General features: G+C 38.5%; 1 protein-coding gene across 8 annotated transcripts in view; it reads right to left on the reverse strand.

Moving 5' to 3' along the window:
- Positions 1-25160, reverse strand: part of ank3b (ankyrin 3b) — a 115129-nt gene that overhangs the window by 13503 nt on the left and 76466 nt on the right. For 7 of the 8 annotated variants that reach the window (XM_051915760.1, XM_051915758.1, XM_051915762.1 and 4 more), the window contains exons 26-40: positions 22267-22369; positions 20793-20837; positions 20234-20340; positions 17900-18124; positions 14890-14988; positions 12936-13090; positions 12041-12252; positions 10575-10782; positions 10053-10149; positions 9698-9926; positions 9353-9478; positions 8188-8310; positions 7743-7769; positions 7081-7162; positions 103-5964 (exon numbers count right to left, since the gene is read on the reverse strand). In XM_051915760.1, coding sequence (XP_051771720.1) covers positions 103-5964; positions 7081-7162; positions 7743-7769; positions 8188-8310; positions 9353-9478; positions 9698-9926; positions 10053-10149; positions 10575-10782; positions 12041-12252; positions 12936-13090; positions 14890-14988; positions 17900-18124; positions 20234-20340; positions 20793-20837; positions 22267-22369 — 7700 coding nt within the window. The remainder of the gene's footprint in view (positions 1-102; positions 5965-7080; positions 7163-7742; positions 7770-8187; positions 8311-9352; positions 9479-9697; positions 9927-10052; positions 10150-10574; positions 10783-12040; positions 12253-12935; positions 13091-14889; positions 14989-17899; positions 18125-20233; positions 20341-20792; positions 20838-22266; positions 22370-25160) is intronic. The other variant, XM_051915763.1, reaches the window with a different exon arrangement.

The following is a 25160-nucleotide window of genomic DNA, read 5'->3' on the forward strand; positions in this document are numbered from 1 at the left end:
CCTCCATCTTAACTTGTGCTCTCTCAACTATCTGTGGATTTGAGGTGACTACATTTGGTTTTCTCACCCCATCCCCTATTCTCCCTCCAAACGTATGCTCACCAATCTGAAAAAATTGCAGCCTCTCTTCAACAAAATCCCGCTTGCTCATGTCAATCGCACCACTGCGGGTCATCTCAAACATCTTCCCTTCGTGGAAGGGGAAAGGGTTAGGCTCGCTAGTTGGTGTGCTTTCATCAGTTGGGGTTCTTGCAGGAGTTGTGTCAGGGGTCGTTGCTGTAGACTTGTCATCTACTGCTAGCCCAAACGGCTTGGGCTCATCATCTTTAATTCTAGCGTCCACTACTTCATCTTCTCCTCCTTTGCTTGACCAAGGATCAAAGCCTTTTGTTGCAACAGTTTTAAAAGGAGTATTAAACTCCTCATCTAGTTTGTAACTAAAGTAAGTGTCTGACAATCCTTGATCAGATTGTTTTCCATCCTTTTCACTGTCCTTTCCATTCTTTTTGTTTGACGGATCAGACTTAGCTTTGGTCTTATTATAGTCCTCAGCTGGTGATTCTTCTTGAATTACTTCAAGTTTACTTTGGCAACGATCACTTGGTCTAGACATATTATCTGATGCCCAGATATCTTTTCTGTTCTCATTGGGAAATCCAAATGGTTTGGCAATAGGATCACTTAAGCCGTCATCCTCATCCTGAAGTTCATATCCATCCAGAGAGTCAATCTCAGTGGCGTCAGTGTCATGAGAAAACTCTGCAGTTGTCGCTATTGAGCAATCTGTGATGGACTGATCGTTGCCATTTTGTTCATAATCATAATCTTCTGCTTTTCCATTACCATTTTCCCCTGGTTCTTTATCATTCCCATTCTTGTCATGGTTTTTTGATTGGCTTTTCTTCAAATCTTTGTCCTCATCAATCTTAAAGGTATATTTCTTTATTGGAATGGGTTTAAAGACTGATTCCTCCTCACTTGAATCGCTTTCATTAGCTCCTGGGGGCACAGGAGATGGAGGCTGGACTCTTATTATGGGCTCGGCAAGAAGATGCTTATCATGCTCCTCTTGGAGATTTACTTCCATCATTTCAGTCTCAGCCTCTGAGGAAGGAGTGGACCCTTTTTTCTCAGGCTGTGACGAATCAGAATCCAAGGGTGGTGGAGGAGGAAACTCTATATATGCAACTCTTTTGTCTTTTGTCTCATGGCTAGTTTCATGTTTACCATTGGCTTCTTTTTCTGGTCCAGATTCTTTCAAAGAAATAGCTTTGCCTTCACTATCTTCTGACTCCTCTGAAACCTCAGCTATTGGGCTTGCAATACCTGGCATAAATGCAATAAATGGATCAGGGGTTCTCGAGGTAAGATCATAGCTGACCTCTTCTGAGCTTGGTGTTTCTGGAGTCATAGGACTTTTGCCAGAGCTATCGATAAAAGAGAACTGTTCTAAGGTGTCATCATCTGGACTGCCTTGAGGAGATGTGGGCTGTTTCTGTTTAACTGCATAAATTGTTCGACTTTCTGAACTAGCTATCTTTTTGAATGCTCCATTTGTTCCTCCTCCCATATCTTTGTCAGCCTGTTTCCCCACTTGAACACTTACATAGACTGGTAAAGTTTTTAACCCTTTGAAACTTTCTCTTGTTGTAACTGTGGATATTTTTTCAACTGAACAAGAGTCACTTGGACCACTTGTTGTTCTACCTTCAACAGAGACTTCTTCAGATTTCTTTGTTGCAGCTTCCTCTCTCTGTATCTCTGAACGGCCCTGAACCCTTGGTTTGGTCAAGGTAGGTATATGCGATGGGCTCTTTTCAGATAATTTACTAAATGTGTCCTGATTCACATTCTTTGTCTGATTATTGTCTGAGGAACCAGATGGTGTTCTCACAGGAATATGAGATTCTGTCTTCTTCTTAAGGGTCTTTATCTGGAAGTCATTCCTATCTATATCATCCTTAGACAAGGAAGCTGTTTTAACAGTCTCATTTTTAATGTCACTTTTTAAATACTGCTGTTCTTTAATATCATTAATTGCACTATCCCTATCTGCAATGTATCCATCTTTCAAGACATGAGATTGCAATTTAGTAGAGCTCTCTTGAGTTTTATCGAACTCTTGATCCTTATTCTTCTCAAAAAGTGAGGTTCTTTTTACAACAGTATCTGATGGGGTACATTTTTCAAGCAAAGATTTTTCATCTGATTGCTTTGAGACAGCAGTACTACTGCTACTGTGAGGACTTTGAGCTTTACTACTCTGAGGGGCAACTTTACTTTTATCAGTTTCTGATAGTTTTCTAGAAGGTAACTGTCCTTCATCTGTGGAATCAGCCTTTGAAGGTTTTGAACCAGTGAAAAACTGATATACTGGTAATTTACTTTCTGGCAGTTTTTTAACTGGTTGTTTTGATTGTGTCACAGGCACATTCTTATCCTGTTTCTGTGGTTCTGTTTCAAACTTTTGTCGAACAGAACTCACTTTAGATGTCTTAACTGGGACTGGGGGGCCTGCATCACCTGTCTTTGCCTGCTGAGGGTCTTTCTGCTGTTTTGGCTTATCCTCACTGAACTCTGACAGCATATGTCTCTCAGGACTGTTTGGCAGACTTGCACTTTTTCTTTCGTTTGTACTGCCAAACATCTTTTGCCTGCCTTTGTCCCATTCCTCAGCTGCACTCTTTTGTTTTTTCTCAGGGCTGCTGCACATTGAGCTTGGCCCTGACCGTGTATCCTGTGCAAGTCTTGTTGGTTTCTTTTTCTCAGGGGACTGGAGCTCATCGTTTAACTTTTCAGTTTTGTCTCTAAAAAACTGTGAGACCTCACTCAGTTTCTCCTCTGCTTCTTTAATGGTCCGATCTACTCTATCTTCATAAATGAGTTTTTCTCTATTCCTGTCCTGCTTGTCTTGGGTGAATCTCATCCAGACTGCATGTTTAGGGCTACCAGGTTCTGTGGTGTAATGTAATACTGTAACTTTGTCATATTGCTCATCTTGTGGGGGATATTTACCTGATTTGTCTGATGCATCCCTTGCTGACCTTAATTTGGACTCCTTCCTGGGGCCAGCTACTTTTTCTCCATATATGCCTTCTGCCCCTTGTACCTCAGTGGCTATGCTATGTGACTGGTCTGCCAATGAGTCCTCAGTATCAGAATGTGATACGTCTAATTTTTCTGAGAGCAACATTTTCTCAGCAAACCTGTATGACTCCCCTCTCAAATCAGACCACTCATCATCATGATACTCAATAGAGTGCTGGCTTAGAAGCTTTAAAGCTTTATATGACTCATCGGCTATGAGCTGAGCTGAACTGGGGCGACTCTCTTCCTCTTGGGAGACAGGTGTATTGACTCTGGATGTGTCTAAAAAGAACGGCAGTGATTCCTCAGCAGTAAGTTCCTCCTCGTCTTGAAGAACCTCATAATCACCATCAACCCTTTCAACAAGCTCCTTGAGACCTCGGTCACCCTTGCATATAAACTCTGGATGCTTTTTAGTCTCTCTGATTATAACTTCAGTTGGGTCAGTTGTGTTGCCCTTTTCTATGTGCACCTCAATAATTCTCTCAACTTTGGGCTTTTTGTCTTTTTCAAGGAACCTTGGGGACAATTCATCTCCTTTAATGGTGTCTTGGCCAGCTTTGTGCTCAAATAAACCTGCTAATTCTTTGGAAGGATCTCTTCCAGACTGAAAAGCTTTCATTATGTCTCGGACTGACATCGTTTCTTCAATCCTGTCAGAGCCAACATCTTTCAGTTGAGGTTTGTGGTAGACCATTCGAGTTGTAGTGGTAATATGAGTTTCTTCTTTGACGCATGCCAGCTCCTCAGAGTTGACTTTCATCTGCAAGGCCTTTACCTTATCTTTGATTGTGCTAACTGTTGGCTCAGGCTCAACCGGAGGCTTCAAAGCTGCTGCCTCGTCCATTAGTGGCTCACAGACCTCCTCCGGATGTTCATAGCTCCTGATAACGTGAACAACCTCAGTTCTGGTTTCTGTTATGACAGGGGGAATAGGCACATCTGTGAAGGGGGGTTTGGGCCCTGTGCTCTCTGCACTTTGAGGAGCTGATGGGGTCTTTTCACTTCTGGTTTCAAAACCACTATCTGAAAGGGGACTCTTATCTTGTTCATGGGAAAAGTCATCTGGAGATTCCAGGATAGCATCCGTGCCACTATAGGAATCAGCTAATTTACTTAAGTCTTTCTCTGAGGGAGAGGTCCGCATACCGGTGGGAGGCATTTTGAGCTTGTGCTCTGGTTTCATGGTGCGCTTCTGTTTTTCCTCCCCTTCCTTCTTTATTTCATCATATCTGCTCTTTACATCAGCTATTTTTGAGAGGGAACTAGCACCAAGATCATTCATTAAGTAATCAACCACTTTAGCTAAATTGAGATCTTTGTCTGGCACTGACTGCGGCCCAACAGGAAGGGTTGGTTCAAATGTTGGCAGAGATCGCAGGGCACTCTGCCGTGCCTCCTCAATTTCATCTTCGGAGAACTCTTCCCATTCATCTTCTGAGGCCCCCTCTTTACTTGAGCTTTTAGCCTCACTCAGGACATCTTTTGTGAGAATTTCACTAACTTTGACGAGGTCCTCTTTAACCTTCTCAACCAAACTGAAAGGCTCTTCATCCTCCATCTTGGACTCTTTAGAAACATGCGAGTGGAAGCTCTTGGCTCCAGCTGAGGAGTCTGTTTGTAAGATTGCAGTCATTCTTATCAGATCTTCCTTCATATCTGCCACATCCTTAAGAATCTCTTGACTGGATGTCAATGTAGGTGCGGCAGCTGCTTTGAGGACTGTTGGGGAAATGAAAAGCGAGGGTTTTGAGGGTTTCATTCGTGATGTAGAGGACTGTGCTGGAGTGTGTGTCTGAGGTGTGACTGTTATTTTGTCTGGGAGTTTCTTCCCCTGGGGTTCAGGGAGCACATTGACTACAGAAAATACTGGAACAGACATGGAAATGGATATTGACGTGGTGGTGGTGGCTGGTGATCTAAGAGAATCGTAAACAGAACTTGATAAGTTTGATTTTAAAGGTGAAGATACAGATTTTAATGCACTATAGTTTGACATAGAGCCAGCGTTAAATGTTTTCTCAGCCTCACTGAAGGCTGCACCTACACTGGCCGTAGCTGCTTGCGTTGTGGCTTGTATCCTTTCTTGTAAGCTGTAAGCCCCTCCTGAATACAGACGGGAAGATGCAGAGGATGATGAGGGGTACTTAATCGGTGAAATGGATCCGTTTAAAAGAACTGTTTCAGTACTGGCTATTGTAGGCTTAGTTGATGAAGAAAGCGATGACATAATTGTCCCCCTAGCTGCATCTGTGGTGGTTTTAATAGAGGACAAGCTTGCTATGTTTCGAATAGGAGAGGACATTGCTATACTTGTGGGGGCCAGGGAGGATTTAAAGGATAAAGACGTGTATGTATTTGTGGTCGACTTTATAGAATCAGATTGGGTCACTGTGGTGAAAGTTCTGTCTAGCATGGATCCAGGTGAAGAAATCAAGTTAGCTCTTGAGGACAATGAAGCAGCAAGCCCCTTAATGGACACAGGATCTGTACCAGTTTTACCCGGTGAAGACAGAAGACTGGAGGAAATTGGAACTTGGTTTTGGGGTTGTTGAACCACAGTCTTTATGGGAGATGACATAGATCTGTATGTTCTAATGGGTGAGGCTACATCGTTAACTGATTTTGCAGGAGAAGTGTTTGACATTCCTAGGGTGGACTTGATTGGAGAAGCAGAGGAAATGGACCACACAGACTTTAGTGGCGAAGCAGATGGCGTGTTGGAAGGTGAACTGGAGAGGGAACCCAGTCCACATTTTGTTTGCCCAGGGACGGTAATAGGAGCAGTCGACCATGCCTGGTAAGATCTTGTTGAAAAGACAGGTTTGTGAGCGTAACCAGCAGGCAGTGTTCTTGTTGTACTTCGTTCAACTGTTTCTTTAAACAGACAAATGAAAATCCAACATAAATCAACAAAAAATGGTGGAAAAACAGAGAGACCAGAAGGAAAAAATTGGTCAGTGGCGATCGTCTTATAAGGAGGTAGAACAGCAGTTTTATGACGTGAAATGGAACTGAAGGTTGAGGATGTAGCCAAAATAAAGATGATCCACAGAGATTCATGGCCCACAAAGGGTTCACAAAACAAAACTGAAAGCCAACAAAGCGCACACACAGAAGGATGACATAAATGATGAACTACAAAACGTAAAATGGCAAGAAAAAATGCACAGGACCAGAGTAAAACAATTTCACTTTTGACTTTTGATGTGCTAAATTCTCCTGCAACTGACTACCCTTATTTGCTACAGTGCCTTTTATCTGTTTTGTTTAAAAAAAAAAAAAAAAAAAGATCCTTCCCCAATTTGTGTATTTTGACAAAAACAGAAGGCTCCAAAACAAAAAGCATCCTTGCTCCTATGCTGTAGCAAAACATTATGGCAAATGCAGGCTAACAATGACTACTATTTAAAGTTCATAATATCGCGCACATCATGCAGATCTGAGTAACCTTAGTGACAGGCAATTCAGTGCAAATTGTGAAAGCACCCGAGAAAATCTACCTGTGAGTCTTCATGCATTTCCATCAAAAATGCATAAAATTATTCTGCACAATCACAAAGCCAAAAGGAGCAAGACTGGTTGTAAACAGGAATAAAAAAAGGAAATGATTTTTACTTTGATGCCATACTGCATACAGTTTGCATTAATAAGTCACTCAAAGTAAAATGTTATGAATGTTACAAAATATTATTCTTGCTAGTGGGGGTAAAAATGAACAAATAGAGTAAACAATATATCACAAGCACAGGGCAAGCACGGCACACCAACTGAAATACCAAAATTTACATGCAAACTAAACTTAAAAACAAACAAATAAGAAACAAGCATGTGGACTGTTCATGTATGGTAAGAATGTGCAGATAAAACATTTATGCTTTTGTCAGTTAATATATCATAGATGATCACAGTAAGTCACATGTTAGCTTTAATCACTCCCAAGAATTTGGTTCTTAGAATAAGTTCATATATTAGTGAAAACATCACACTCACTCGTTCCAGGCTCGGTCAGATAGCTGTAGCGCTTACGTAAGGCTATAGATGCAAAGGTATGACGTCGTTCTGGCTTTTCAGTCTGTAACAACAACAACAAGAATCCTATCAGTTCTCCCATTTTCAACCCTGTTTAAAGTTCAGTTAACTCTCTTATTGTTCCTTTCTTTTGAAAAAAATAGACTATAATGAAGGGCTATGCACTGACTTGGTCAGTTTTTATACTTTTACTGTATAATTCTATACTTTTTAAATTGAGTTGGATTAAATTGTTTCTATTAGCTTCAAAGGAAATCAAAGCTACATTGATTTCCTTTGATGAATTCTTAAGGCCATGAAACAAAAAGAATAACTACGATCCACTATGTCAGTGAGATTATGGGCGACGATGACCAGCACTTTGTTGCACAATATAAACATATTTTTTCTCCTTTAATAAAATTTGACTGCTTTGATATGTGATCCAATTACGTCTTGACATTCTAAGCTACAATCTTATACTTGGTGCATGGATGAGAAAAAAATCAGCTTGCAGAAAGTTGCAGCAGCATGCAGTATGTGGACTGTATGTGTACCCATGTTAAAGCCTTCTTATACAAGCAAATAACCCAGAGCTAAAGCAACTACCACACCACATGGAAATGAGGGGACAGCACTATTACCTCTTCCTCAGGATCTGAATCCACATCCTTTTGGTTCCCAAGATGCATTGCAGAAACAGAGGGTATAACGTAATGAAGAGCACGGGGAAAGAAACATCAGGATGTGAAAAAAAGGCGATTGAGAGCATACCAAGTAAAAGTTACTGCAAAGCCACAGTGAAGAAACATAAAGGGGTAAAAAAAAAAAAGCACAGAGCTACAACCACAGAAGCTGTTGAAATAAGCACAAGCTTGTGCACCTTCAGCCAAAGCAGGATCCAAATCAAAATTGTGATTTGGGTCAGCCACAACAACAACAACAACTTGAAAGAAGCTTGAAACAGATAAAAGACACACTCAGGCAGTTTGAGCCAAGTTTAACCCTCAATGACTAGGAACACTGCTCTATCTTTCCTGAGTATGAAGATGGCATGATATGACGCAGATGATTATAGTTCAGCCTTACCTTCTTGAGTCCAGGCAGTGTAATGTTTAAATTACAGATAGCCGTCTGAGCGATACCCTTGGAAGTTTTGGGCTCTCTGAGGAAGGACAAGCGGCCACATGGCTCTTGGCTGCTGTCTCTGACCTGCAGAGGACAAACAAACTTTACTGCTAACGAATTAGTCTTTAGGTCTGACTTGCCCAGAATTTGCTGGATTATAGCATGTAGAGGATGATAGAACAGCCCATTGGATTAAAATAAGTAGAAAGTTTTAGCTGAAAAATACAAAATAAGCTAAAGTGAAAAGTCACAAAAAGCTGCATTATATTTCCCATTACCTTATGATATCTCAGGGTCTAACAGAACATTTTATTTTCAACCCAAAAATGTAAGCAAAAAATTATTTAATATATTTGTATATATGTATTTAAAAAATTAATTTCAATAAATGATTATATATAATATTAATATATATTTTACATAAACAAATTAGCTAATGAAATTGTGTCATTATTTTCATGACAATAGCTACTTTCTATCCAAAGTTGCGAATTAAACTAGCAATGGTTAGACTAGTTACCCAATCATCTGATCTGTTGAGGTTTTTTGTTGTGCATCCAGTAAATTATTTGGTAAATGTGTTTCCATCACAGTTTATGTGCATGTGTAATGGAGGCCAGCTAGTGAGAGCTGTGCAGGTAAACTTCACTTCCCTGGCCTCAAGAGGCACACTAGAGACTGCAGTCTTTAGCCTCCTTGTTAGCGCGCCTGCCTCCCACGCCAAAGTCCCAGGTTCGAGGCCCACACAGAGCAGGGCGAGTAGGACCCGAGGGGTTACAGATGCTTTATTACCAAATCTGTTTCAATTGAGCGCATACGTGCATTTCTGCGCATTTCCATTCAGGGTTTTTTATGCGATACCCCAAAATTCGCATAAAAATTTGTGGATAGAAACATAGCTAATGAAGCACATTCATGATATGATTAAATGACAAATTATATATATAATAATATATATAATAATAAATTACTTTCATGGTAAAATTTGATGTACTGAATATAATTTATGCTGATTGTAATAAAAAAAATTGTGGCAGGCAGGATACATTAGCAATGTGCTTAACTGTCATGAAAATAATGTAAAAATCCTAGAGCAGATAGAAATCGTGAGAGAAAAATGAACTACCTTCACACAGAATGGGAGTCTATTTTCTTTGAAAGCATAGAAGTTAAAAACCAGCTGCTGTCCAGCTTTGGTCAGAGGGGCCAAATTGCCGTAGCAGTCCACGTAGATGGGTTTCCCTTCCAGTACCTTTAAAATAGCCAGCCATGTCAGTGCAACCACAAAATTTTATTAAACTGTTAGACACAACACTCTACAAAAGACTCTAAAGACTACACTCTGCAAAAATCATAATGATAAATAAATATCATAAATATCAATGATTAGCATGGAAGGTTTATACAGTACATCAAAATCTTGTGATAATAGCAACGCAAAAGAAAAACAACAACAAAACAGATACTGTACCTCAATGTCCTTGCTTCTGGCCACCTCCTCAAAGTTCTCCTGTTGTTCTAGAGTTTTGTCCACTTTATCGTCCGTCATACAAAAGCACCGCAGGTTGGACTCCACAGGGTCATTCATTTTAGCAAACACTACAAACTTGGCCATGTACGGCACACAGATGAGCTCCCTGTAGAGCTGGGTGGCCAAACCTACAGTCTCTGGGATCTGATGGCAGTCTGCAAGCCAAAACCTGAACACAAATTGGACCACAAATAATGCACCTTTTATATTCTTTAGAATTAGATCAGAGGTATTGAAAACAGATCAAAACAGGTAAGAGGATTTTATGAGAGAGAAGCTCATCATGTTCTTGTACCTGGCAGACACATTTGTGGTGAAGGACACACAGTCATTGATAAAGGTCAGAGGTGTAGTGCCAGTGATGTCCTCCCACTGAGCTGGCGACGTGCCACCTGTCACGAGATGCTTTATTAAATGGATTTTTAAGGCTTAAAAGTATTGTTGCCCATCTAAAATGCGCCTCCTCAATGAGATGAATACTATAATGGAGAAGTTAAGGCTGGAATACACTACATGACTTTTAAAATCTGAACAGATTTCATCATACACTTGCTGACTTTGTATATAGTTACAAATTAAAACAGATTAGGTATCATACACTATCAGACTTTCAAGTTGCTCCAAACACAACAAACTCATGCAGAAACACATGTCTCATTGCTAGGAGACACATGACAAAGGAAGACAATAGCAATAGAGCCTATTTATGAAAATTGCTAACACAACTAATTAATAGTGAAATGGAAGTTTGATACATGTTTAAAACAATTCAATATTTCATTTTACGTTGTTATTGATGGCTATAAATCAATCCTACCAGTTATGCTGCAGAGCAAGCGAAGGCTTGGTGTGGTGTCTCCTTTGTAGCCATTCACCACACCCTCTCCAGAGACTGGAGGCACAGGTATGGTCATGGTAATGGGCTTATGGAACTTCCTCCTGCGAGGCTCCACTGTCACTATTGGGCTGAAGGTGGCACGATTACCTATAAACTTCTTCACAACTTCATCTGGAACAGGCTGGGCCTGTTGAGAAAGCAATAACATTTAAGTGAAACAGGGTTTTGGCAGCAATACCACAGTTTCAGTGAACAGAACCATTTTTTTAGTGTGAAGAACATTTTAAAAAATCTAAAGAATCTTTTTCAACTACTTTATAGAATGGAACCTTCTGTGGAATGAAAAGGTCCAATGGATGTTAAAAGTTCTTCAATGAACCATAAGGGGCTTTCGCACCAGGTAGTTATAGGAACTAGCCACCAGGGCGGTTCACCGAGAACTAAATGTTCCCCTAGGTTGAATTCACAACGCCAGTAGGAACTCTGAAGTGACGTAAGCCAGCAGACAGCGACACCATTTAAGCGTGGCATTCCACAACGTCAACAACTGGAAAATGGAGGACACTGTGATTGGAGCTGTGTTTTAGTTGTGTGTTTTAGTTCCTACTCTGAAGTAGGAGTTAAATTAGAGCCCGTCCACATTGAGACGCGTTTAGCTGTATTTTAGCTGTATACACAAAAAATTTTGTATCGTATAGGCATTTCGTTCAGACAGATCCAGCGTTTTGGGAGCCTGAAACCGTGTCCCAGAGTGGATAAATCTGAAAACGACACCCTTGCATTTTCGTGTGTACAGCCAATCCGTATATTTTGTGAAACGATTGTCATTACCCCACGTCTCGACCCTAGTCAGACACCGCTATGTCACAAAAAAGCGACAACAACAACAGCGGACTACATGCTTGTGTTCGTGCCGCAGAAGCTACTGAGGTTATTAGCTTTAATAAAATAAAGCTTTATTTCTAAGCTTTACTAAAGTTTGTATACAGTGCGCAAGGTTTATGCGCATGCTCCAAGTCTTATTCTCTGTTTTTAGTGTATCTCTGTGGCAGAATTACAGCGCCACATACTGATCTGGCATGTATACTACATCGTTTTGAGTCGGTTTCAGTGGTTTCTTGTGTACGCAGATATTTCTTGAGACAAGGAAAAAAAAAAGAGATCGGATAAGGAAAGCTCTGGCTTTGTGTGGATGTGCTACCCTCAAAAGGCGTTTCTAGAACTAAATTCATTCCCAGTTCCTGCCGTGCGAACTTCCGCCATTAGTTCTAGAAAATATGAAAAGGTTCCTCTGGTGCAAAAGCCCCTATAGATGCCAGTAAAGAACCTTTTTTTTAAAGAGTGTATAGTCTCTCTATATAAGCTGAGATAGGAGAAAGTATTTTAATATTGTTAAATAATTACACAAAAAATGGAAACATGGACTCATTTGGACCGTGATCTACCTGCAGTCCAACTCTGATCTTCTTGGTGAGTGCACCCTCAGGAAAGGAGGCCTGGACCTGAGGTACTGTCATGCTGGATAGGACTCCTCCCTCTGGACCCATCTGATTACTCTCTTGTTTGATCCGTGATACCACTGCAAAGTATTGTGGGAAGTCCTTTGTAATGATCCGGCAGATGCGCTTCTTCTCCAGATCAGCTGAGCTGTCCAGCTCTGTGGAGTATACCAGTATTATGTGAGCTTAATTTCAGGAAGTGTATACATTAGAAGCAAATCGATTGTGAGTGGTGTTTGCCTATGTCTTGTGGTGGTGTAAATGTGCTGCTATATGGTTGTAATGATTGTGTAACATAATGTTCATTTCATTTCAGCATGTTTGTGTACTTTATATGCTATCACTATGTGTAGTATGTGTACTATGTGTATTTTGAGATATTTTGGCTTTATACTGTATAAAGTGAAAGTGAAAAAGTGTGAAATATGTGGAGGCCCATACTCAGAATTTGTCCTCTGCATTTAACCCATCCAAGTTAGTGCACACACATTAGGAATATTGATTAGTGAACACACTCACACTCGGAGCAGTGGACAGCCATTTTGCTGTGGCGCCCAGGGAGCATTTGGGGGTTAGATGCCTTGCTCAAGGGCACCTCAGTCATTTCCTGCCGGTATTGAGAATCAAACCCACAGCCTTTGGGTTACCAGTCTGACTCTCTAACCATTAGGCCACAACTGCCCCGTTATATCAGCCATCTTACTTTCTAGATATTGCCATCAATACTATATCCACTGAAAAACTTCAGCCGAGCACTAATTAATGCTCACTAAAGGCTGAAACTCATCATGTGGACTGGCAAGGTCAATAACAGTGCAGTTTTTATTTATAACCATTTTACCTTCCTCCATGCCATTGAGGAGCTCATTGAGGTCTTCAGTTTTGCAGTCATAATGATGCTCCTTCCAGGTCTCACCGTTTTCACTTCTGAGCATAATGAGCTCTCGTTCTTTCCCTCTCATGGACCCAAAATGAGGAATCTCCACAATCACAGGGCTGTGAAAACACATCGCAGGCCTTTATCAATGGAACTAAACGCGAGAGAGTGAGATACACAAATGCTGATGATGACTTTAGTAAATGGCAATGATGTACATTCATGAAACATTAGTGCAAAAGAGGGGCACTTGGCAAATGCATCTGATATTAATACAGGTTAAGATCACTGGTTTCCATTATGAACTCAAGGTGACAGATGCAGAGATGATTTTATAAATGTTTTAGTTTAGTACAATGTTTGTTTGTTTTTACCAAGCGTCACTGCTTCATGCTTTGAAATTAAATATTCCAAACACCAAGTAAGATGCAAAGTAAAGATGCACTGCACAAAATCCTATTCTTAATCTGTATCTTTGTTTTGATTTTCAGTAAAATATAATTATAAATTGACTTTCAGAGAGTGTATTTTAAAACTTATTTATTTTTTATTTTTTTAGAAATCTTCAACCTGAATATGCTGTGACAGTTATGGTGAGGTAACATCAAAATAGATGTTCTTGGCTTGATTGATGAAGGCTTTATAAAGGAAATTTGTAGAAATAGGTTCAATTTTATTACAATGCAAAATATTAGCCCTTTTGAAACAAGCAGAAAAACAAAAACAAATGAGAGATCAGAGATCGGAAATGCTTATAAAATTATCAAATACTAAGCAATCTTAGTGCAGCTTTAAAAATTTTGAAACCAATAACTTTTGTGGTTCTATTTCAAACATTATATCTAATAATATACAATTTCCCAGAGTCACTGCAAGGATTCTTGTAGCTCAAATGGTAGAACATGGTGCTAATAATGATGAAGGAAAGGGTTTAAATTCCCAGGAAACACATATTCTGACAGAATGTATATTGAATGCACTCCGGTCAAATGAGTAAATGTAAGTTAATTGTTCCTAGATTATAAGTACAAAAAACCATCAAGGTACAAAAGTGTAAATGCTGTTCATTTCTTCATTTTTAAGAATTGACTTCTCATTTTAAGGTTAGTCTGTATGTTGTATTATGTTTTCAAGATGCAAATGATCATTATTTTAGTTGCAGTCTTCACTGTAATTGTTTAAAATTCAGTTACTTTTAGGTTTAAGATCAGTTAGTATTATTTGTGGCTATATATTTATGCTAGTTATTTTTGCATATCCCATTGGTGGATATAGCAACTCTTCCTATATTTTTTTGCTTGTTTCAAGATGGGCATTTCTTACAACTTGGGCCACTTATTAATAAAGAATATGTCAATAAAACTTACAAATTACAAATTAAAAGCAACCTGTTCTGTCCAGTACATGGGAAATGAAATAGCTCATGTTACACAATGGATGAAAACAGTAACATCAGACAAACATGGAATCATGGAAGAAAACATTTAATGTGTAGACAGAGAAGGTACCATGGAAAATTTCATGCCTGAAGCCCCTAGACTCAGACCCACTAGAACTGTGAGTTAAAATGGGCAAAACAGACACTCAACGGTGTAATCCAAATGACCTTACCCTTAAAAAAACACTGATACCTTCTCCAAAAACTAAAAGGTCAAATGAAACTCTCTCTCTTAGCATAAAAACACAGGGCTAAGGCAGCAGCCATGACTGCAGACACTCATGCTCACCAAGCACTGCATAACCAGCCCAAACAGCCAGTATGAGTCACTTTCAGCGATGTGTACATTCACTGAAAGCTAAAAGGAAAAGGTGTAGATGAACGTAAAGGAGGAAACAAAGGAAACATCAGCTGTGGCGTCAAAAGTAGTAGTTGAAATCAACATGAAGTGCTGTGACTTCACTAAGAACAAACTCCTACCCAGAAAATTTTGTTCCTCGTGGCCCGAGCTGCAGGATTCGGCTAATGTAGCTCTCACCCTCGCTAAGAGGGGGGAGGTTTCGAGGTAGATGGAGTTTACTGAATTATATCCATGCAGCATTTAGAGGAACAAAAAGGAGGAACAACTTGTCATTCCTGCAGGATGGGATGCTAGCCCAAGTGTTGTAATGTCTTGGTGAGCTATGGCTCACTCTGTTCCAAGTACAGCAGCTTGTTCCAAAACCTAGTGAGCTTCCTTACATCTACTATGCATCCAAAATTAAATAAATTAATTAGTTGGAACACTCATAGGCAACAACCCATACAAATAGCACATAGCAGACTTGACTAATAGTTGATTTCAGCAGAGTTTGCCGTTAGCCTGCTTCAAGGATAACAGCATGGTACTCCAATAAACAAAAATATATAAACACACTAATACTGGGTAAAATAGTACATTTTAATTAGATTAGACTGTTTTTATTGATTCTTTCAATACTGAATGAATCTAGCTTTGTCTGCTATCTCACAGTGTATTATGGGACTGCATTTTTCATAAAGAACAACATATTTTGGCCGAAAAGTAGTAAATTAAGAAGACAGCAAAGTCACATTGCATCTGGAACATGCCTATGACACCTCAAGGTAAGACACTACAGGAAAAACCATAGTTTTTTATGCACTGGTCAATTTTTAGATATTGGGCTATTTTCCTTCCACAACATCAACTCTGTTTATCTCTCTGCACTGGCTACCAGTTGCGGCTCGCATCAAGTTCAAGACATTGATGCTTGCATATATAACAGGCATGGGCGCTGTACCCTCCTACCTCCACCTGCTCTTACAAGTCTTCATCCCCTTTCACTATTCCTTAATCACTCCCTGTTCTAGCTTGTAGTATTCTAAATGATGTCTGAAACATTGTATTACCTGCACTTCTCGTGTTTGAATGTAAATGTTCTTCTTTCAGACTTCAAAATCCAAAATTACACATTTAAGTGTTTATTTTATTACACTTTTATCTATTTGTGTCTGTAGATTTTAATTACAATACATCTTCTGTAGATTTTAATTACAATACATATTTTTAAAGGGGACCTTTTAAAGGGGTGTCCGCAGAATGTGTCTGTGAAGTTTCAGCTCAAAATACCCCACAGATCATTTATTATAGCTTGTCAAATTTGCCCCAATTTGGTTGTAAACGTTTTTGCGTTTTTTGCCGTTTTTTGCCGTTTTTGTGTGTCCCTTTAAATGCAAATAAGCTGCTGCTCCCGGCCCCCTTTCCAGAAGAGGGCGGGGCTTTAACAGCTCGCGCTTCAGTTTCTCAACAATAACAAAGCTGGAGAAGCTCACACAGTCAAAATGGTGTTCAGCCTTACATTGTTCAAACCAGAGTCTGACACTGATGGAGAGACTAAAGCCCCATTCACACCGCCAGCGACACGCAGCGACAAAGCGACATGATCCCATTCATTTCAATGGAGCGCTGGCGACTTCCAGCAACACGAGCAACAGTGTCCGTTGGCGACAGAATCTAGGCGTGTCAAGCGACGGGAGTCACGCTACAAAAGTTCATAAATTTCAACTTTATGCCAATGAGAAGCGAATTTCGCGAGCGACAAACAATAGGAGTGAAGGCTCTCTGGAGCTCACGTCACCATCTCGAGAGCAGGCAAGATAGACAGGACATAGTTCCGGAGCGATTTGACTGTTTTATATGATTTGACTGTATAACCACATACATGGATATAATAAAATGATGCGTGGAAAAGAAGCGGTCAACATGTCTTGTGAGTTTGATTCATACATTGATAGTTTGTGTTGTTAATTATATGATGCTGTGAGCAGTTTAGCACTGCTGCAGTTCATATTACAGTTTCCCCATGCATTATGTTGATTATTAGGTACAAGAAAATTGATTATTTGTCAAATTCGAATGACGTTTTAGTAATTTTTGACAGTATGAATGAGTTTAATTTGTTGATAGATTGATCGTTAATCTAGTTAATGATTTACAACAGCAGAATGTTACTTTTAATTATTTTAAGCCTAATTCCTCGTCAAATTAGAATGATTTCTTAGTTTTATATATCATTTGTGATTGCATTTTCTATAGATATGATCGCACACAAGCGACTTCACAGTACAGAGACTAGCGACATGCAGCAAAAAAGTCGCTGGCGGTGTGAACGGGGCTTAAGGAAGAAGTCATGCTCTGAGTCAGAAACTTCGGCAGCATCTACATTCTGAATGTTTTTACAGAGTGCTGTTCATATATCATTCACCTGATTTATATAACACTTTATTCCTAAACATATAGTGATTTATTTTTCCTGGCTGTTGAAAGTATTGTCTGATTTATGGAATGATAAAAAGAGATATTCAAAACAAATAACAGTAACGTCAACAAAATGAAACAAGAATTTTGAATGCTCTTTTGTCCAATGTTCAGATTTCTGTTCTGGAAATGTATGCAAATTAGTGTATATCTAATTAGATAATGCCACATTTGCATATTTAAAAATAACATTTCAGAAAACTGAAACATATAAAACAGTTTTCATTTACTGTGATAAATCAACAGTGGGAAGTATGGTGATATCTATTATTTACAAATTTTACTTTATTCACCTGTGGTGTCTTGCCCTAACATGCCGTCAATGTAGGCAGCTCACCAGGTTCTGGAACAGAGCCCATGTGTGTCATTTTAAAACACTTATTACTAAAATGGTGGAGCTCTTTCAGCAGTCCTCAAGATTTTTACTAGGAAAAATTTGATGACCTGCAAGATGTCATTGTAGGAAATAGAGTAAAGGAAAGGGTAAAGTCAAGGTACATCCCTGAGTCAGTGTCAAGAACCAGGGCTTTGGCATGACAACAATGGTGGGCAAAGCCGCTCTGTGTCACTGCTGAAACACTTCACCGACACACACTACCAAACACAGAAGATGGTTTCCATGGAAATGATAAGGAAAAGCTAGAGTAAAATGAGCAGGAAGGTGAAACCTACCCCAGAAACTGAGCCCCCGCTGGGCCCACCTCCACCAGCCTGCTCGCCAGCCCTTCTCCCTCCACCATGGGTGGCAGGGATGCCAGCTTGTGTCTTTTGACCAGACGGCATGTGATACGTGTTGGCGCGGTGCACTTGCGGGGCGGGATGATGATGCGCATGCCATTGTGGCGACTTCCTCGCATGGAACCGCCGCGGGCGTCCACCATGAAGCTCACCAAAAACCTGCAGGAAAAAAAATGACCCGATAAGAAAAGATAAAGAGAGACTCAACAGAGTTGAGTTGTGCCATGCTGTGATAAAAACACACTCGCAAACAAATTTCAGAGAAAAGGTCATAGACGAGGAAGTGATCTGGGATCATTCCATGCACCTGGTGAGAAGTTAGTGAGGTAGAGAATGTTGGTAGGATATTTAAACATTGTACTAACAAAGACAGTTACAATTAGTTTACTGTAAAAGATCAGAATTCAACCAAACTGTTAAGGTGTCACAATCTATATTATTAAGATCTGTCACAAAAAATAACACTAAATGAAAAAATTTAACATCATAGTATAGATTACAAGAAAAATTATTTACACGTACACATGTACAGTATGTCTTAAGGATCATTTGGCTTATGAAGATGTTATCAAATAGTGAAATACTGATATCAGCCTGGGCTGTTTTAGAGATAGTAGATCATAGAGACCATTGGTGCCATTAGTTATACAATCTACATAGGCTTGTAGGCTGGATGTATCCTAAAAAAACCTGTCAAGAACATGTCCTGGTCATTGTTCATTCAAATCTTAAGAAATAATAATAAATGGTATTTTTAAAACCTATTTTTAGAACCAAGAAGTTGAGTTGAGAACAGCAATGACAAACACTGGAAAGAAAAAACTCTGATCACATGATCAACTGTCACCTGTTGTCGCACTGAAAGAGTGAGGGACAAACGCTGCAAAGAAACAAGTGAAAATATGGAACAGGGCAAAAAAAAAAATCATAAGAGCTTCAATATTAGCACAAACACAAAAACATTCCTTTTTTGAGATCTCCATTAATATATAATACATGGAAGATAAGGAAGGTATCTGGGAATATTGAGGTCATTAAAGAATAAACAATAATGAGATCATTTAAATCTCAACATCAGGTAGTATGGGTAATTGCTAGGGTGTGCTGGGTAGTTGCTAGGTAGTTGCTTACTGGTCCAATTATTCTCTATCATATTCTGGTCCCTAGAAATCGATCCCTCATTCAAAATAAGTAGACACAAAACTGTCCCTGGGGAAGATACTAATATGTTCAAGGCCTGGGTATACTTAATTTATCACGTTCCACCGTCGTGTCTGCACAGATTTCAAAGGGTACTCAACCACGGATGAGCATGGATGGACAAGTTCAACACATGCGCAGTACAAGTGCTTTTTTATACTCTACCAGACATCAGAGGGCAGCACTGAGTCGTGTCATTTACAGGACATTCGCTCAGAAGGACAGAAGAAGAAAAGTAGCGGATCCACCATTTACAACAAGAACCAAAACAAAAACGCTGGAGAAGGATATGCTGCTTTGTATTGCTCTTTCCGCACTCTTCTTCGATTACTGCACAGTAGGCCTACATCACAACTGTGTGTATTGCTACCTAGTGGACTCTTCTGTCTCAACATTCTCCTTGCCCATGTGCTATTGTACGTGCACCGTCCTCATGGACAGGGGCTGTGTTTAACTCCATTTTTTGACATACACTCATGAACTTCCCCTTTTGAAGTGTTTTCAAGTTCGTCAAGTTGACAAGGGAATATTATTTGGACAGACATCATGTGGTCAACATGTGAACATTACGAGTGATGACTGGAACTCACTGAGGTCTGAAGTGCGACATTTAATTTGTCATATTCCCAGGTCCAACCTCGTCTGGAACGCAGCATTAGTGCGTTCCATTTAAACTCATTGCAAGGGTACCGCCAGTAGTGGGAACTCGTGCATTGTAAGCAATGAGGTACATCCGAGTGAACGGATAGCAAAGGAATGGCTTAAAAAAAGTGGACACGTGGCGAAATTTACATCATGCGGACAGTGCATGCACCTTCACGGAATTCGGACAGCTGAAGTATACTTTGGGCTATAGGCGAAAATAAAGTACGAAGGTGTACCTTCTGAAAGAGCACCTCCCCAGTGACAGCTTTTGTACCTTTTTCTTCTGGGATTATATGTAGGAATTTTTTGGTTTCTCATCCATCAAAAATTGTCATTCACATTGAAGTTCAATACTTTGCGATAATGGTTTGTTCACATCACTAACTCTAAGTGTAAGAATAGTAATGGTGATGCTGGCCTTACCCTGAATGGACGGGGCTGGAGACCAGGTTCACGTTGTCCAGAGTGTCCGGTGTCCAGCTATAGCGTCTCATTGACTCTGTGTTGTAATCTTTTGCCAAAGCCAGGTGCTGAAACACAAAACAAGCTTGTTCAGAACTGAACAAACTCTTCATATTTCCATTCACAAATATTTCCATTTGGTGAACCTTGGCTTTCACAATACTCTTGACTGAGGCTCTGCTCTCTGCAATTAACAACTCAACCGCACAATTATCACCTCATCTTGTGGTTGATGACAATGACAATCAACAAAACAACATGCAGGAGAATTATTTATAAGAGGTAGAAGATAATGGAAGAAAATCCCTGATGCAAGATCAAAACAGCCAAAACAATGTGAGAAGCTAAGCTATAAAAATACAACTGATATAGAAAGGGATGAGAACCCAGGAAGAATCTGGCCTGAAGAGCAGAACATAAAAGAACAACAACAAATGCATCTTGCGGAGCAAAGCTCATGTTTGCCTGCATTGGTTTGTGGAATAAGAAACAATGCAGAATTCCTCAATGCATTTTATACCTTATAATGAGAGTCAACAAGGGTGGGTATGTTTCTACAGACCCCCTGAAGCATTTGAAGAAAAGAGACAGATTCTGAATCACTCCAAATGCACTGGTCAACAGTGACAGACAAAATGATTTGAAGAACATTTCCCTGACTACGTATAAAATGGAATTTTTCACTTCTTCAAATTTTGATTGTATTCATTTCTACAATGAAATCTTTCTTAATGTTCATAACTCCAAAAAATATAACATAGTTTGATGTAGGTTAAGGTTAATGTGCTTAATTTTATTGAATGTGCATTTGACATGTACTTCAAAACTTAAAAAGTATAATTTTGAAAAGCCTAAATTCAATCTGTTCATCATATAAAGTGATCGATTTTGGACTAAACCGCTCAACTCATATGAATTAGTTTTACAATCTCTTTCTGATCCTTTTGAAGCGACAAAGTGGTAGTTGCGTAGACTGTCAATGGAGGGACAGAAAGCTCTCAGATTTCATTTAAAATATGTTAATTTGTGTTTTGAAGATGAACAAAAGTCTTACGGGCTTGTAACGACATAAGGGTGAGTAAATGACAGAATTTTCATTTTTGAGTTAACTGACCCTTTAAGTATAAGTGTATATAATGTCAAGTTTTACTTTAAAGTACATTTTTAATCATTATGTTTTAATCTTTTGTCATGCTATACATGTGCTTTAATATGTTAGTCAACACATCAAAATGAATGTACCTTTAAAGTACTTGATTATAATTTTAACTGCAGTGTCTTATTTTAAGTTATTTTAAATGAACAAAATTGTAACTTCATCATTACAAATGTGTAATTAGAAATATATTTAAATACATAAAAAATACAAGTTTCAATACAAACGACATTAAAGTATATTTTAGTTCACCATAAATGCTTGTCATTACATTCAGCAGAATGCTTTAACCATATTTCAAAAACAAAAAAGTAATTATGAAATTACATATGTACTTGAAGGATGTACTTGAATCCTACTTAAGTGAGTCCAAAAAAAAATCACTCTTAAGTTATAAATATCATGCAATTAAAGGTCCATAAAGATTACATTCAGTTTGCATTCTTTTAAAGTATAATATTTCTATAAGTACTATTTTTGAAGTAACGTTAACTATGGCAATACAACGATGGTATCAGATGGTAATATCATGGTATTTTGCTATATACAATGGTACTGAGCAATTACCGTATTTACATTTCATGGCCTTAACATGGTACTTCAAAAATACCATGGCACTTTCACTCTTTTTCTTAGCGCAGAAATTGCATTTTCTTAAGAAAATTAGTATCTAGTTTAGAGTCAAGTTTGCTGAGCTTATATGGAGAAGTAAACATTATGGTCCAGGTGCTTTTAATTGTTCAAATTCACAAATTATGAACTTCCACATGATATAAAGACTCAACTGACAGCAAAAGGGCAACACAGAATCTGAGAACTCAAGAGAAAGAGGGCGTACCGTGTCCTTGTTTGGCGCCAGGATCTCTTCGATCATCATGCTGTCACGGGCGAAGGAGCTCCGGTTGAGTGTGTTGGACCTATCCGAACTGAAGGAGCGCAGGCTGTTGGCATTTACATTAATACCATACAGTGCGGGGGAGTGACAGTGAAATACACACAAAACACACACACACACACACACAAACACAAAACAAAAACACTCATTACTGCATGCAACTTCCAGGGAAATTGATGCACAATAGCCAAAACATGATTTAGACATTGAGAGAAAACAGGAGTAAAGCTGTCTAGAGATGAATTCACAGATGTGCAGCATCTTAAATGATACGCTGGTGAATATTTGTAATGATTTGGAATGACTTAATGAATGAGACACTAAGTCAGCTTTTAAACGTTAATCCATCGATCCTTCTCTAAACCCAACTTTAAAAATGTTACTGACCAATCCTTCCACAGCTGTTGCCACATACTGCAGTTATCAGACAAACTTTTGCTGTTTTATAATGTAAATATAAGAAGGTTCTGCATGTTTGGATAGTTTGGAAAGTACGCAAAATGTTATTGCCAAAAAACGTATAATAGTTGGGAGAAAATAACCATGGTACTTTTTTCCTTTACAAATCTTTAAATATATCTTGAAAAGTTGATGCTCTGAATTAAACTGCCCTCATTCCCAAATCAACAGACAGAACATCAGTAAGAACACCTACACTTGCTCCAAAGTAAATGAAATACTTCTAATTTAATATCATTTCTAATATTATTATTTAATTAATGCATTGATTCATGTCACTGTGGTGTCAATACTAAGAATGCACAGATGTTTAAAATTGCAGGCAATTCAATAAATTCATCATTGTAATAATAAGTTGATAATGTTATGACTGATAATCTAAATGGCCGGTATTCTTTTGGTGTAGAAAAACATTAAACACTTTAAAAATATTTCTTTTTAGCCTTCGACATTATAAAGTACATATAAATGGATATTCTTTCTGAGATTTGCTAAAAGCTAAAATTTAAAAGTGTTGCTAACCAATTCAATTCAACTTATATAATGAAATAATGAAATGATTAGTTTTTTAAAAGGCAACTTTGACTTTTAGCATTAGATGATGGCAACAGTAATCTAAATATAAAAATACAGGAAAATGAGCACAATTAAATATGCAATACCAAAAAAATATATCCAAAATCTACCAGTTGCGATAAATAAATAGAAAAAATACTACAAAATTTTCGATTTCTTCGAAGTATGGCAGATTAAGCACATGTAAGAATAATATCCAATCAATTTTCACTGCTCTTTAAGTACATTTTACTAAAAACCACCTATGTTCATGGAAACTTATAATTTATATGCTATATCCTGTAAAATTGTTCAGAAAATAACCGCGATCAAAGGGGAGCTAGCAAATGGACAATTATATAAAACTATACTGGAGTTAAAACAAATCTGGAAGTTAATGTATCGTTCTTGACTTTAGCCTTCGTTTCTATTTACAGTAAGGCCAGGTGCATTAATGCAGACTGAGCTAACATGCACATGCTATTTCCTAAGTCTGTGCCCAATCAGAAATCAATATGCCGTGGAGGTTCTCATATTCGGAAATTTGGCACTGCCTGGCTACCAGAGGAGAATCGGTTTCTTGTGAACATGTACTGCAGTCTATGAATTTGCTGATTTAAATGGATGAAATTTGATTCAGCTGATGAGGCTTTTCATGCATCCCTGGAAGCTACATTGTGAAACTATTTGGTACAGTAACTGGACTCAAAGGGACAAAAACCGAAATGTTTACAATAGTCAAACCTGAAAAAAAAAAAAAAAAAAAAAAAAAAATTGATAAATCAGGTTCACACACCAAACTGTCAACATAAACCTAAAATTGAAAACCATGAAAACGAATTGAAACCATAGTCCACGGACAACAAGAATGTGTATTCTTCATCAAATAAAAAAACAATGTACAAAGCACAGTACACAACAATGGTTTCAGAATGACTCGGGATAAGGGGTTGAAAGTGTCGGAAGCATCATGCCTTCTTACCTGACTTTAGGACTATGGTGAGAGTTTGGAATGGAAAAGGAAGAACAGAGGAAATTGAAGGCAACAAATCAGAAATGCAGCGGTTGAATGAGACAGGCTCTCATGTCTGGTGCTGCATTGTGTTGTACTCTCACACACACTAATTAGCTGAGGATTTCACAACTCTTTTACTTTTTAATCCATTAGGTTGTGATCTTAGGCATATATAAAGAAAAGAACAAAGATAGAATACCCTAAACACTATAGAAGTTATAATGAGGTATGCCTATATCTCAAGCAATTTTCTGTACGGCAACTGGAGAGATGGCATCACTAATAATGATCGAGATTTGGAGCGCTACTTTCCCAACACTTGTGCCTGAGCATTCAACCTTTATGATCATAATTAGGGATACATTGATATGAAAATTTTGGCCGATACCGATAACCAATAATTGTTTATATTTGAAAGCCGATAACCGATATATTGGCCGATAACTCTAAATCAAAATTTTTAGAGCCTGATAACAAAAACAAAAGTCTGATAACAAAAATTAAAAGCCATGTCCCACACACAATTAATAATGTTCTCATTATAATATTATGTAGCCTATATGACAAACTTGCACTGTAATTAACTGTATTTTCCTTTTTGAAGCAATTTCAATCATATTTCATGCAATTCAAAACCATCATTACAAACAGTGCATATCTGAAGTGTCTCAGCTGAAGCAAACAATCCATTATTTATCGGCTTTAATATATCGGCCAAATTTTCTTATTGGGCCGATAACATTAAAAATGAACATATATCGCCTGATACCGATATGGAGGCCGATATATCGTGCATCCCTAATCATAT

Source organism: Ctenopharyngodon idella, chromosome 12 (genome assembly GCF_019924925.1).
Source record: "Ctenopharyngodon idella isolate HZGC_01 chromosome 12, HZGC01, whole genome shotgun sequence".
Taxonomy (NCBI): Eukaryota; Metazoa; Chordata; class Actinopteri; order Cypriniformes; family Xenocyprididae; genus Ctenopharyngodon; species Ctenopharyngodon idella.